The sequence below is a fragment of the Daphnia pulicaria genome, chromosome 1 (genome assembly GCF_021234035.1).
Source record: "Daphnia pulicaria isolate SC F1-1A chromosome 1, SC_F0-13Bv2, whole genome shotgun sequence".
NCBI lineage: Eukaryota > Metazoa > Arthropoda > Branchiopoda > Diplostraca > Daphniidae > Daphnia > Daphnia pulicaria.
The window spans coordinates 14731452-14745194 of NC_060913.1; the positions used below are offsets into that span (position 1 = coordinate 14731452).

The following is a 13743-nucleotide window of genomic DNA, read 5'->3' on the forward strand; positions in this document are numbered from 1 at the left end:
AAAGGAGAAATGGTTACTTCCCATAGACAGTTATTTTTTTTAGCAGCAAATGTAATGGGAAGACTATTGAAATCTGATGTATTACTTTTTCAATAATATTGCCCTAGACAATAATACGATAAGAATGTAGACTAAGATAAATTCATAATTTTGTTGTTGTTTTTTTGGGGGGATTGTCGGATTGGAAGGACATCATATTAATGGCATGCATTGTATTTAGGTGATAAAGAAAAAGAAAATGTTTTTATTTAAAAATTCAATAGCCCGCTTTTCGAATTGAACAACAGAGACCTAGGGAAGTGATCAGAGCAAAAGATTCGATTATTCCAACAATCGCTAGTACCATCGGTGAATTTTCCATGACTTGATTAATCTTTTTTTTCGTCACTGAATCGCAGTCCTAAAAAGAAAAAAAATATTTAATGTTGGATTATCGCACAGGTAACGTAATAAATAATAAACGTAAAGTAATAAATATTTACTTCTTTAAACAAGTCTACAGAAGTTTTACTGCCTGGGACTGCAGTAACTGTGCACGTCGAATTTTTGCAGCAAGAGGCCGGGATTTCTAATTTGGCATTTTCCCAATCTTTGGCACTTTTAAATCCGCAGCAGTTAAACAGTGACTGAAATATGTTGGCCTTTTCCTGGCTGGCCTTTTCAGTCAATTTCGAAAACATGTCTTTCGCAATGTTTTCCGTTTCGGAAATGATGGTGGGTTTATTATTGTCAACCACGATGGCTGCGGCCACGTCCAATGCTAAGGCAGCAATCATTAGAAAGACAAACTGTAAAGGAATATGATGCTTAGGTAAAAATTGTGCATGGAAAATATCATTTAAATGTTGATTTACTGTCCCCAGAAGACACTGATTCTCGAAGGCTGCCCCGCAACACCCGATGAAACCGACAATTGTCAGCAAGCTGCCCATGGCGATAACGACGACACAAATCTTAAAGGACATGGTGTATTCATCTTTAGAAGGATCTACTTCAGCGGTGTTAACAAATACCATTGCTGCAAGTGCTACCACTGCAATTCCGACAAACTGGCCAAGGTAAAAAGAGAATTTTTGCGATAATGAAAAATCATTGATACAAGTAATTTTGCACATGTATAACTTACAGTTATTAAAATGTTGATCAGAAAAACGATAAATTTGAGAAATTTACAGCAGCAATCCAAGCCCATTTTCAATCTAAGAACTAACCTTTCGATTTACTTGGACCAATGATTCTCTTACAAGAAATAAAACCGACTGACAAAAAAAAAGGCGTTTCGTTCAACGTTAATAAGCGTTTGCGGCCTTTTACATAATTCCGGATAAGCATATCCTACATGAGGGCGTAGTCTTGTGCATAGACCGCAAAGTTTCAACGGCAATCATGTTCTACCGCATCTTGGCAACCGAAGTGACGTCCCAATGGATTTTCAATCCTGATGACGAGTAACTGGGAAACTAACAGCCTACGCCAATTAACGAAATAGGTACTTATGCAACTAGAATATCCTATGTGTCGTCATCTCAGTCATGATACATTATAGCCGGTTTTGAATTTTTAATATTCTTTCCGTTTCTTACTTTGAATCAATATAAACATTTTTGGCTTAGTTTGAAAAACAACTCAGGAAAAACATATCCATTTTCATCACGACAGTGCGGCTATAAAATACGCACACCAAGTAGCGGATGGTTTACTAGTAAAACGAAGTAGAAATCAAGACAATCAACGAGAATGCATTCATTCACACGATCTGCAGCAGTTTTTGACTTTGAAGTTTGGTGGGTGACGAGGGTTGGGTGACGAACCCACCCAACTTTAAGAAGAGGAGTGAAGGGGGTTGGGTGGGTGGATTACTGGATTCGTCACCCTTCAATGGATGGATTACAAATGGTTGTTAAAAGAAGTAATTCTTGTTTTGTCGAAAGGTGGGATTAGAATTTTTGTCAAAAGGTTGGAGCATGGGTTGGGGTTAGAATTTTTTTTAAAAGATAGGGTTAGAATTCGTCCACCAGGGGGTTTGGTGTTTCAGTCATTACATAATACAGAGAAAAAGTGCAGACTAAAGTCTACATAAACATAATCATCTCATTCGTTTTCGAGACGCTGTACGGATTGCTTACTAGTCAGACTGCGAACTTCAACATTATCCACCGTGAAGATAGAAAGGTATTTTTTTGGGGGTTCTTATCCTTATCCATGAATGCTATTGTGTATGTGACTTAGATATATTCTTGTAGTTGTGTGTGTGTTGATCTAAAGGTTATGGAGCAGTTGGACATCGTCTGGAAATCTCATTTGTGTCCAATAAGGACCAATCAGCATACAGCGTTTTAAAGAGGCTGTACGATGTGGGGATGTGGGGTGTAGTGGACTAGAGCGTCAACACTTTGGAAAAAGGCAATGAGGCTCTGGTTTCGAACCCCAGCTGAACCCGTCATAAAACTGTAAGTAGCGCCCTTGAGGCAGCATGCATAACACAGGATTCTTGATTGCTTTCAAGGATATGACGTTAAATATACTGCGGTGTGTTCAATCACATCTAAAATTGGAAACTGAAGGCGCTTTGAGCATATAATGGAAAGGCGCCATATAAATACGTACATTACATTACATTACATTACGATGATTGGCCCTTTTGGACACAAATGAGATTTCCAGACCTGGCAACGCAGCATGTCCAACTGCTCCATTTGGCCTACAATTCCCCTTCTGTATGCTGAAATGGCATCTCGTACTAGAAACCACAGCTAGAAACTTTAATGGGGAACGGTAATTAGTTTTGAAATTTGTATTCCAAATTAAGTTGTTGTATTAGACTATAAGTCTAATTCAACATAGTCCATTTTGGATATTTCATTACATTTTCTTCCATTTCATTTTGCTTCAACTACACTTGGTTGTAAAACAAATTTATGTGATTATTGATGGTGGCTGTAAAATTTTGAAAAAGATTGAAGCAACTTTGAAAGAAGTTGTTAGCATGCTAATTTCATTTTGTAACTACTGTGTATTACCAAAGTCAAAGCAATTTTTTCCCCTTCAAGTTTTGAAAGCTAGATTAATTCTAACTGTTTGAATGATGTTTGCTTGCATGGATGGTGAAAGGTGTGCTTGTCTTGGAATAAGCTGCTGTTGTCTCTGGTGAATGTACAGTTCCTTTGCTTACCTTCTTCTTCATCATTTTTAGACATGTGGTTAGTCTTCTCAACAACTCGCTCATCTAGCTTCAATGCTGCTAATAATGTTGCTTCACAACTCGTCTTATTCCACTGACAAGTTAGACCACTTCAGTCCACTGTAAATCACCATGGGAAAATGCCCAGGTATCTGAAAAAATTCTAAATGATTTATCAGTAAACTCTGTTTCTTGTTATGATCTTTAAAAAACGAGACACTTGTTGGTCGTAAACGAGTTATACTTATGAATACAGTACGATTCGGCCAAAAACAATTTTGAACTTTAGGCCGAATGATCTTTTGACGATATACGATTCGGCCTGTTGAAAAATTGAATGATTCGGCCAATTATTTTAAAAAAAAATTTTCGGCCAGAGGCCTTAAATTTATGAGACGATTCGGCCGAAAAATTATTCGCCAAGTTTTTTGGCCGAATCGTATTAAGGTTATCAGACGATTCAGGGCTGTTCAGGGCTATTCAGATAATAGGGCTGTCAGCCATTTGACCTTTTTAGGTTTATTTGAGCAACTAATTTTTTACACTTAATTTTCTTAATGGAGTAGTCTAACATCCTGTGTTGCCATCAAATTTGTGTCCAAAATTGCCAATCAGCGTACAGCAGCTTTAAAACGCTGTACGCTGATTGGGCCATTTTGGACACAAATTTGATGGAAACGTGGATGTTTGACTGCTCCATTGTACAACGTTGACCCACAGCACCAACAAATTATAACTTGTAAATGAAGCACTGAGATATTATAAAGTATGGATAGACGTTCAGAGTGTTCCGAGTGTTCATCCAAGGCAATTAGTAAAATTCAAACTAGAATGTTGACTATTATAGACCAAATTATTGGCGGACATCCTCCGGCCTTCTCCCTTCTTCAATATAATGGTTGCCAAATAAAAAAAATTTTTGGCCGAATCGCACAAAGTCAATAATTTCTCATTCGGCCACCACTCAATTCAAGAATAGAAAGAAGTCTGATCAATTGGCCGAACGGTATATTTTTTAATTAATTACTCGCCATTTTTGGCCGAATAAAAAACATAAAAACAAGGCATTGGCCGAATTGTATATTTCAATGTATTTTTCCACTCATACGATTCGGCCTTGGCCGAATAAAAAACTCAGAAAAGCGGACACAATTCTTTGTTTTTTATTCGGCCAGGCCGAATCGTATTTTTTTGGCCGAATTGTACGGTTACCATACTTATAAGTATCCTTTTTCTAATGCTAGTGGCTTTATTACAGCTTTTGATAGTTTTCAGCTGTCAAATTACGTAGTTTCAGTTACTCTGGAAGTCACTGAAAATATTTATCGGTAGTTATTGAGTGGTAACTTTTGGGGTGATAACTGACGAAAACTATTCCATCAACAAAACTCACTTGTTAACGTTATATTTTCATTGAGATTTTGACACAACGGCAGTGCTCTTACCGAGTGTGTGGGAAAATGGTGGTTATGGTTTATAAAAATGTTTTATGCATTGCCAAGTTACAATTTGACCTAGTGTTGAAACTAAAACTAATGAATTAATTTTACTTATAAATTTTAATGAAAACGAAGTATTTTTCAATAAATTTTGAACACAAATACCATTACAAAAAATTGGAATATAATCTATTTGTAATATATTACGTTAATTTAATTACCTCGTGGTTAGTTACATTTTAGTTTATCGTTCATATTACCTTTTTGTTGCAATTTGTAACGTTTTTTTCTAAGTGTGTGGTTAGACATGGGTTGGGGTTAGAATTTTGCGGAATTTTGGTCAAAAGGTGGGGTTAGAATTCGACCAGGGTTAATGTGTTGCAGTCAGTACTTTAGGTAAAATCTGAAGTGCAAACTAGAGAGTATACAATCACCTTATTTCCATGCCTGTAAGTGAATTATATTATATTCTTATATTCGTATGTGGATCTAAAGATTATTTTGACTACAATTCCAGCCCCACTCCCTGTGCCATCTGACCGTGTGTCCTGAAAGTGCTGTGCGTATGCTGAAATCTCGTCTCGTACTAGAAACTTTATTGAAATTGTAACTATTTGTTATATTCGTTTTCCAAATTAAGTTGTTGAGAATTAAGAAGTTAAGTATAATGCAATGTATTCCATATTAAATATTTCATTGCATTTACAGAATTATTGTAGCAAATTTGAAAGAAGTCGTTAGCATGCTAATTTCATTTTGCAATTACTGTGTATTTTCAAAGCTAAAGCATTTTTCCCCTTTAATTTTCGAAGTAGATTAACTCAAACATATTGAACGTTTCGTCAAATGCGGAAGTACATAAGAACACTAAAAGCGATTAATTTTTTTTAAACCTTAGAATACAAATGACTTGTTAGTTTTTTATGGCACATGCACGTGATCGCTGTCTTTAAGAATACGAGTTAGTGAATGAATGAATTTTTAAATGAATTTGTTTTTCATACAGCATTTTCGTAGTCATGGAGTGATGTAGAGGTTGGGTGAGAATGGGACATGTTGCATAACCGTTTGGTATTTCATTTTGATATTGGTTGCTGTCGACCCATCCCCAGCAACAATAACCTGCAGAAGGAAAGGCCAGTTTGCATTCCTTCACTTTCGAAGGTCACGGAGATCATTACGTAAAACGTCATGTAGTGGTGTAGAGGTTGGGTGAGAAAGGGACGTGTTTCATCATTATCAAGCAGATACAATACCGCAAGGGTAATGGTAAGGGTGAGAAAAAAATCGTATAAAAAGAGAGAGAGAAAAGGCCAGAGACATCAGTAGACTGAGCATCACCGACACGGCAATAACTTGTGCACTACCTGTACCAAGAACCTTCTTCATCGCATTACCAGTTCGCAACAATGGGTAAATTTTCCGTTTCTCTTTCGGGTAAATGTTTCGTTCATTAAAACTAATAAAAACTGTCATGCAGTGGTGTAGAGGTTGGGTGAGCGACACGTGTTGCATCATTATCAAGCAGGTACAATAGCCGCAAGGCTTGAGAGGTGAATCAGGGTGAAAAAAAGTCGTTTAAAAGGAGAGACTAAAAAAGGCGTTTGAAATCAGTTAAGTGAGCATCTCCGACACGGCAGCAACTGCTGTGCACCATTTGTCACCAACTAGATTATTCATTGTGCAATTAGTTCGCAATTATAAGTTAATATTCTGTTACTTGTATTTTTATCAATTTCTATTGTTTATATAATTTTTAAATATGCCAGCTTTTTAATATTAATGTTGGAATTGTTTATTGTCTAGTGTATAAAAGGAGAGAAAAGACGAAGAATCAGTCGAGTGATTATATCCGAAACGACAACTGCTGTGCGCTATTTGTCATCAACTGCATTCTTCGTCGTATCACCAGTTTGCAATCATGGGTAAATTATCTGTTTTCTACATGAAGTTGTGAATCAACTTTCATTTATTTTAATTTTAAGCTAGTTACTGGATATTTATGTTAAATTTATTTTGTCTAGTAAACTATGGCGTCGTGCTGCTGTTGATTGTTGTTTTTTAAAAACCACACCATCGAGGCTCCAGAATATTACACTACAACTTATGCTGCCCCGAATTGTATCACCAAGGTCCCGAGTGCTACACCATGGCTCCCAAGTACTACACCACCAAGTCACCGAAGTACTATACGACTACGTATGCTACCCCACCTGCTGAACCGCGACTCCCAAGTATCACTCTGCTTCAGTTACTATACCGAGGCTCCAACTTACTATACCACCAAAACTGCTGAATGCTATACCGAAGTGCTAAATACTACACCACTAAGGCTACAGAATATTACACCACAACTTATGCTGCCCGAGCTACTACTCCGCAGCCCAGATTTATTATTCTGCACCGAGCCCGATTACTTCGCTAAGGCCCTGGAGTACTACAACACAACCTACGTTGCCACAGCTTACTACATCGTGGCTCCCAAGTACTACACCACCAAGGCACCTGTGTACTACACCACTACGTGTGCTGCATCAACCCACTACATCGAGACTTCAAGTATTACTCTGCTTCAGTTACCACACCGAGACTTAAACTTACTACACCACAAAAGCGGCTGACTACTACGGCAACTACGCCGAAGCGCCTATTTACTACTCTGCCCCAAGCTACACAACCGCAACTGAGGTGGCGGAGTACTTCGTAGGTTCGAATCACTGTACAGCTGCTTCTTCATACTACGTTGAACTAAAATACTGCACTGAGACTTCAGTTTACTACACCACAACCTACGCTTCATGTAACTAATAGACCGAAGCTCCCAAGTACTGCATCGAAAAGGTCGAATCGAAACATCATACTGCATTGAAAACGTACCGTGCTCCAGTTTACTACACCGAGGAACCTAAGTATTCTCCAAGCTTCTACAGTTCTGCCAGTGCTCCTGAGTATAACATTCTTGAATATCAAAATTATTTATTGTCTAGTCGATAAAAGGAGAGAAAGGCGAAAGGAAATAATCGATAGATCATATTCAACACGGCAACAGTAAATGCAGTGCACTATTTGTCATCAACTGCATTCTTTGTCGTATCGCTGTTTCGCAATCATGGGTAAATATTTTGCTTTTACATAGAATCGTAAATGAGCTTACCCTTTTTTATGTTAATATGCTAGTCGTTTTACATATTTATGTTCAATTTATTGTCTAGTAAACTATGGTGCCATGCTGCTGTTGGGTGTTGTATCGTTGACGGCTGGGTCGACCACGGGTGTACTGATGTTTCCTGTGTATGGTGGAAATCAAGCGACAGCAGCGAAAGAATAGTACACTACGTCGCCGCCTTACTACACAACGTCAACATACGCAACACCACTTACTACACTAAGAGAGTAAGAGGCTCTTAAATACTACACTACCAACGCTCCAGAGTACAACACGAAAATGATGCTGCCTCAAGCTTCTACACCGAAATATTGCTCTGTCCCGAATCACATCACGAAAGCGCCTGAGTACTACACTGAGTCTTCCAAATTCTACACCACCAAAGCTCCAAGGTACAACCTTTAACGTTACACGACAAAATACTATTATATTATACTATTATACTAAATGCTATTTGCTATTTGCTGCCCTGACACGTAGGATACGAATTACTTGTAATCTAAAATTGAGCGAAGATGGTGGACAAGAGTAGCAACGCAGAAGCTGCTCACCTCTGGAAGGCGTTGAGCGAAGATGAAATCAAAGTAAATTGCAGTTGGTTCCGTGTCCTCCACTTCCAAATCAGTCGCTCTTTTCAGAGGCTGATTGAAGTGATTGACGAATTAGGTAAATTGGTCCACCCATCAAAGTGTGAAGTTCCCTTGATGGATTTAATCGTAATAATTTTTTTTTTTCAATTGTTATTGTTTTTGGTAACGTGTCGGCTGAGACACTGAAGATGACATCTTGTGGCCAGATTTGTCTTCAGTTGTTGGGCGTAGGCTATACCTTCCTTGGTTTAATTGTTAGTAGTTGAATCATGAGGTTCTGAGAGAAAGAGTCGCCATTTTTAGACCTTTTTATTTTTTGAGGTTTTCATTCAATTTTGATTAGCTTCATTGCCACTTGGGAGGCATTTCTTAGAATGTGATGGGTTTTGGTTGGTTCGGGTTGGCGGTTCGTGAGCTTGAGCTTGCTATTATTCTTGGTATAATTGATTCGATTAAATTCTATTGTATGTGCAGTGAAAGTGACCTGTTAGTCTAGTGTTAAATTTCATTTTTTATTTGTAATTTTGATGCTGAAAGATTTGGAAACTATGCTGTCGACCACGCCGAGAAGCTGAGTAACATTTGAAGGTGACAATTTTATCCAGTTATAGATTTTACAATTAAAATTTGATTAAGCTTTGCATTCATTGGCTAGTTTTAACATTTTGGAATTTCGTCAAGTCAAAAGCTATTTCCTTCAGGGTTGTGTTCTGTTATGGATTATTTAAAGGGGAGTTTGTTGTATGCAAGAAAGTCAGATTCTGAAAGAAGTTTTGTTCATTTGTCCCACTGTAGAATATCCTTTAAAGTTTAAATGAATTGGTATTTAAATCTTAAATGAGTCATCTAGTTTCATGTAAATTTATTAATTTAAGTTTTCACGATAGGTATAACATAATTTTGTCATATAATATTTGAGTTGAATATTTGAAGTGATATGTAGCACATTTTTTTAAATTTCATGTAGCATTTCCAATGATGCTGAAGATTAATTTTACTTCGGTTACAGGTTCATGTTTACGTAGCAGTGGTGTTGCTGTCCAATGTGGTGTGTTGTTGCAGCCTATGGTGGTGAAAGATACCTGCATCAAGTTGCTGTTCCTTGTGCATATAAAGTGCTGGTTTTGTGCTACAGAAGTGACATCCAATATTGTGTTTAATTGCTATTTGTGTCTTTGCAGTTTAACTTTATATATTGAGAAGGAACAAAAAAAATAGCAATACGGGGAGGTGTATGTCAAACAAATAATAAACATGTCCAGGATGGGGGAATGAGGAGGAAGTTGGGGTGGGGTATTTGGTCATGATTTACTAAAAGAAGTGAGGTATATTTTTAACGAATATACAATACTTGGTGATAAAATCTGTTGTTAACCTATACCTTCCTGTCAACCTATACCTTCCCCACTTCCACTTGCACATCCATTTCAGCATTTCTCAAACCCCATAACCACCAACATCAAATCCCACTTCGATTCCTAAAACCCCATAATCTCCAACATCAAATTCACATGATTGCAATATATATAAATAGAAAAATTTCAATAATGGAAATTGCGTAGACTTTATTAACTCAGGAACACATCCATAATAAAAAATTCATTAAACAGAGCGTCCGGTTCAAGAAATTTTTTTTGTGAGGCTTTTTAGAAAGCAATCTGCCACCCAATTTGACAAAAAGTGATAGTTAGTTTTCACGGAAATTGCGTCAGACGGTTAAAAAATTTCTAGTTCAAAAATCTCATGTAGAAATTAGCATCTAGTTTACTGGTGCAAATTCCGATTCTTTAAGGTTGATTAATTTAGGTGATGTGTTAAAAGCTATTGAGGGTAGCTAAAAAATTGAACTAATCCACTTTTTCTGAACATTTTGGTTTTAGATCACTTTGTTGTTTTTTGATTTTCTTATGATCTCTCTTCAAAATATTCTGAAAAAGCGAATTAGTTCAATTTTCTAGCTACCCACAATAGCTTTTAACACATCACCTAAATTAATCAACCTTAAAGAATCGGAATTTGCACCAGTAGACTAGATGCTAATTTCTACATGAGATTGTTGAACTAGAAATTTTTCAACCGTCTCGACGCAATTTCCGTGAAACAAACCATCACTTTTTGTCAAATTGGGTGGCGGATTGCTAGCTAAAACTCGCACATGCAGTGTCGGCGTAGATCCAGGGAGATTACCTGGAAATGGAAGAGGAGAGAAGAGTGCGAGGCAAGTTTTACTGGGGAGCGAATTAGTCATACTAGACTTCCGTGTTAGACTCATGACCCTCAGATCATGCGCCTTCCAAGTCCCCGTTCGACCAGAGCCCTCCCCTCCTCCTGGTTTCACAGCAAGTGAGTGACCACCGGCGGGCGTTGGTTAGTAGTTAGATAGGGAAACGGGGCCACAGAAAAGAAGGGAGCCCAGAAATGCACTCGTAATGTAATCTAACAACTACACAATTAATCAGTCTTGAATTACATCATTCTCTCGTCAGCTTTCACCAATGGATGAAGTCGGGTCCAGTGGAAGATCAGAAGCGAAGAGTTACCCTGTAAGCAGAATGAACATTTATTTGGATGAAAATAAATGTCAATAAGATTTTAGCGACAGAAAGCAATACCTCAATTAAGAGGGCCCGTTAAAGGAAGTAAAAAGGAAGATTCACAGGTAGCAGCCAACGGGTTTTCAAACAAGAGACCTTGGCGACTGTGTAGTCATCGTCCTTCTTCTTCAAACGATATGACTTCTCATAAAGTCTGGTATGCAAATTTAGAAACATGTAGTTTAGACCCTGCAAATATATAAAAAAAAGAAAGTCATCAATTGTTTATAATTTGTTGTTAATGTGCTTGACATCTCACCCTGTTCATAATTTGTTATCAATGTGCTTGACGTCTGTGATCTAAAAGATTAATTAAACAGGTATTAGTATACACTCCACATAGTCTCTTAAATAGATAAACTTGAGTACAAATTAATACTTTCAACACACACAAGACTTGAACAGCACACTTTAATTAGCTTCAGCCTAGACTGCCACATTAACAACACTTCAGGATGACATCACCGCTACAGACTGCTTGCAGCAGCTGCAGCTCAACTTGAACTCCCTTTTCACCGGGTGGCTGCAATGAAACCATCTGCATGACAGCAGTGAAGCTCAGACCTTGTTGTGATCTCAAATTATTTGATAGACAAGCAAATGGATCTCCCACCTGAAAATAAACTAATAAAATATATTGCATTATTGCAGGGAAATTAATTAACAAATTTAAATTTACAGTGTACAAGAATACAATTAGAACCAATAGCAAAATTATGTTGTAATTGTTATTAATTAAAAACAGTTAAACTTACCTCAAAATCCTAATATAAATTTTTTTTGCTTTTTGGAAGTAGCTTAAGAGGTGTATTGTGTAACTTAGGAGCAGGCGAAGTTTCGCAAGAGGATTCTATCTAGTAGGGCATTTAGCCCAGACCCAGACAAAGCTGACGCATTCCTATGCTGTTCTCTTCACCAATGGCCATCAAAACCTAATTAGAAGAAAAGAAAGATTAATCACAGGTAAAGCACAGTGCAGAATGACAGGACTAAAGCTAAAAGGGTGATACGTAGAGTTAGTTCGACAATATTTCGTCAACAATCTGAAATCACTAACAGATGAGACACAAAAGCGAATGTCATGCTGCCTTCCCCTCATTGTAGAAGCAATGAGAGGATTTCGTCTGTTGTGATCTGCTGTGATGCTGCGGTTTTAGGTGAAGACGAGATACAAATTGGAAGGGGAGAATATTATGTGAGTATCAAGGTCTTTGATTGTTAGTTATTCTTGCAATTGAGTGTCAACCATGGTGTCAACGAGCAAGAGCGGACATTTTTTTCATGTTACTGTTAAACGTTTCTTTTTTGTGGCGCTAATAACATAACTTACAGATAATCTGTGATGATAACCAATAAAATAGAATCTTGGTTTTTGTCATTTACTGAAAAAAGCCGCATATTTTTCATTCAGGCAAGAATTAAAATAGCTGTACACCCTTATTTGCTTTTGGAAATTTGCTGCACGCTTTTTGTTTGGTATGGAGTACACCACCACTTGATGAACACTATCATAAACTGCAATGAATGTTTTGCAATGAAGCAGCATTCGCGCCATTGACGTAAAGATGCTCGTGACCTAAAGAAAAATAAAAAATGTCGTTAAAATTTTGTGTTTAAGTTTTCTTTTTCTTAAACAAATAATCACAAGCTGCCAAAGTCTTACTCAATAATCTTCTATGTCAGTCCACATCGACTAGAGATTTGGAATTCTTCTAATTTTAGGCAGAAATTTCATCTGGCCGTTTAGTAAGGTAGGTGGTGCTGTCACTGAATAGTTCACTTCATTAATACTTTTTTCTGCATTGCTGGATTCTTCACAAGCAGAAGCATTGGCCGAAGTAACTTCAACAGTCACACTTTACATGAAAAACTTGTTGTGTTAGAGATAAGTGGTGTTTTTATTTGGACCTAATAATGACACACAGAACAAAATCGTCTAGCAGCACTCATTTTGTTCTAGCAAGGAGATTGAAAAATCCAATGCAGGTGAAACAATCTATGGCTCTCTTCTTTCACCAATTTGAATGTGATCTGGGCACAGACACATGTTTCAAACATTTCCTTGATTTAATTTAGCACTTTGTTTCAACCACGTAAAAGGGGATAACGGGACGTGAGTAGCACAGATGAGGTAATGGAGAAACAGAAGTCAACGTTTGCCCATCTATTAGACAATCTCACTAAGTTACAAATAAACAATTCAATGATTGAAACAGATTGAAACTTTGAAACACTATGCTGATGGCAGAATCACCATCACCAAGCAAGTGAAGCAACCTTTCCCAACAACTGGTCGCCAAGCAACTCGCCATAATTCGGGCAAGACTGCAGAGTTGTGCAGACGAACTTCCGTGAGAACTGCGAAGTGGTGTTGCCATTTTTCTGACTTTCTTTTTTCTTAATGACTGAGCGGGTTTTTACTGTTTAGCTTTTCGAAAATTTAAACTTCACACTGGCACTCTAATTTTCCCCCTTTTATTTTTTTGTTCAATGGCAGCATTCCGTAAAACAGTTCTACATAACAAAACGATCTCACCTTCTGATCTACTATGCGGCCTGTTTCTGTAAAGGATTTACATCATAATGATCGTGACCCATTAAGCATCATGCATTAAGACTCGGTGTCTCGGCTAATTGATTGGTCTCACGTTCCAATTGAGGACCAGTGCGTATTCCATGAGGTGTGAAAGTCGTACCATTCCAAACAACCCTCTTCAATGGCTTATTATACGTTTTCTCATTTAACAACTCCAGATTGTTCTTACCATAAATG

At 37.5% G+C, this 13743-nt stretch overlaps 1 protein-coding gene and 3 long non-coding RNA genes across 6 annotated transcripts; 2 read left to right on the forward strand and 2 right to left on the reverse strand.

Moving 5' to 3' along the window:
• Positions 1-170: 170 nt before the first annotated feature.
• On the reverse strand, positions 171-1439 carry LOC124336799 (CD81 antigen-like). Its single transcript, XM_046790603.1, has 4 exons — positions 1127-1439; positions 855-1049; positions 483-788; positions 171-400 (listed from the first exon to the last, which is right to left on the reverse strand). Exons 1-4 carry the CDS (start codon positions 1190-1192, stop codon positions 257-259), a joined length of 711 nt encoding a protein of 236 aa, XP_046646559.1. The 5' UTR covers positions 1193-1439; the 3' UTR covers positions 171-256.
• Positions 1440-6458: 5019 nt separating this feature from the next.
• LOC124337964 lies at positions 6459-7062 on the forward strand. Its single transcript, XR_006917596.1, has 2 exons — positions 6459-6545; positions 6645-7062. It is a non-coding gene; the product is annotated as an uncharacterized LOC124337964 (long non-coding RNA).
• Positions 7063-8257: 1195 nt separating this feature from the next.
• LOC124337905 lies at positions 8258-9899 on the forward strand. The gene is made up of 3 exons (XR_006917562.1): positions 8258-8452; positions 8914-8964; positions 9386-9899. It is a non-coding gene; the product is annotated as an uncharacterized LOC124337905 (long non-coding RNA).
• A 657-nt stretch (positions 9900-10556) lies between these two features.
• Positions 10557-13247, reverse strand: LOC124337917. Of its 3 annotated transcripts, XR_006917569.1 has the most exons (7): positions 12634-13247; positions 12301-12546; positions 11726-11902; positions 11363-11594; positions 11230-11270; positions 10989-11159; positions 10557-10917 (listed from the first exon to the last, which is right to left on the reverse strand). It is a non-coding gene; the product is annotated as an uncharacterized LOC124337917 (long non-coding RNA). The 3 variants fall into 3 exon arrangements; XR_006917564.1 differs by having other exon boundaries at positions 11726-12546; XR_006917577.1 differs by lacking the exon at positions 11230-11270 and having other exon boundaries at positions 11726-12546.
• Between the last annotated feature and the right edge of the window lie 496 nt (positions 13248-13743).

Coding starts and splice junctions, on each gene's coding strand:
- LOC124336799 (XM_046790603.1), bottom strand. CDS start 1,192: ATGGGCTTGGATTGCTGCTGTAAATTTCTCAAATTTATCGTTTTTCTG. Junction 1,050..1,126: donor TGATCAACATTTTAATAACT/GTAAGTTATACA, acceptor TACCTTGGCCAG/TTTGTCGGAATTGCAGTGGT. Junction 401..482: donor CTGTAGACTTGTTTAAAGAA/GTAAATATTTAT, acceptor TTTTCTTTTTAG/GACTGCGATTCAGTGACGAA.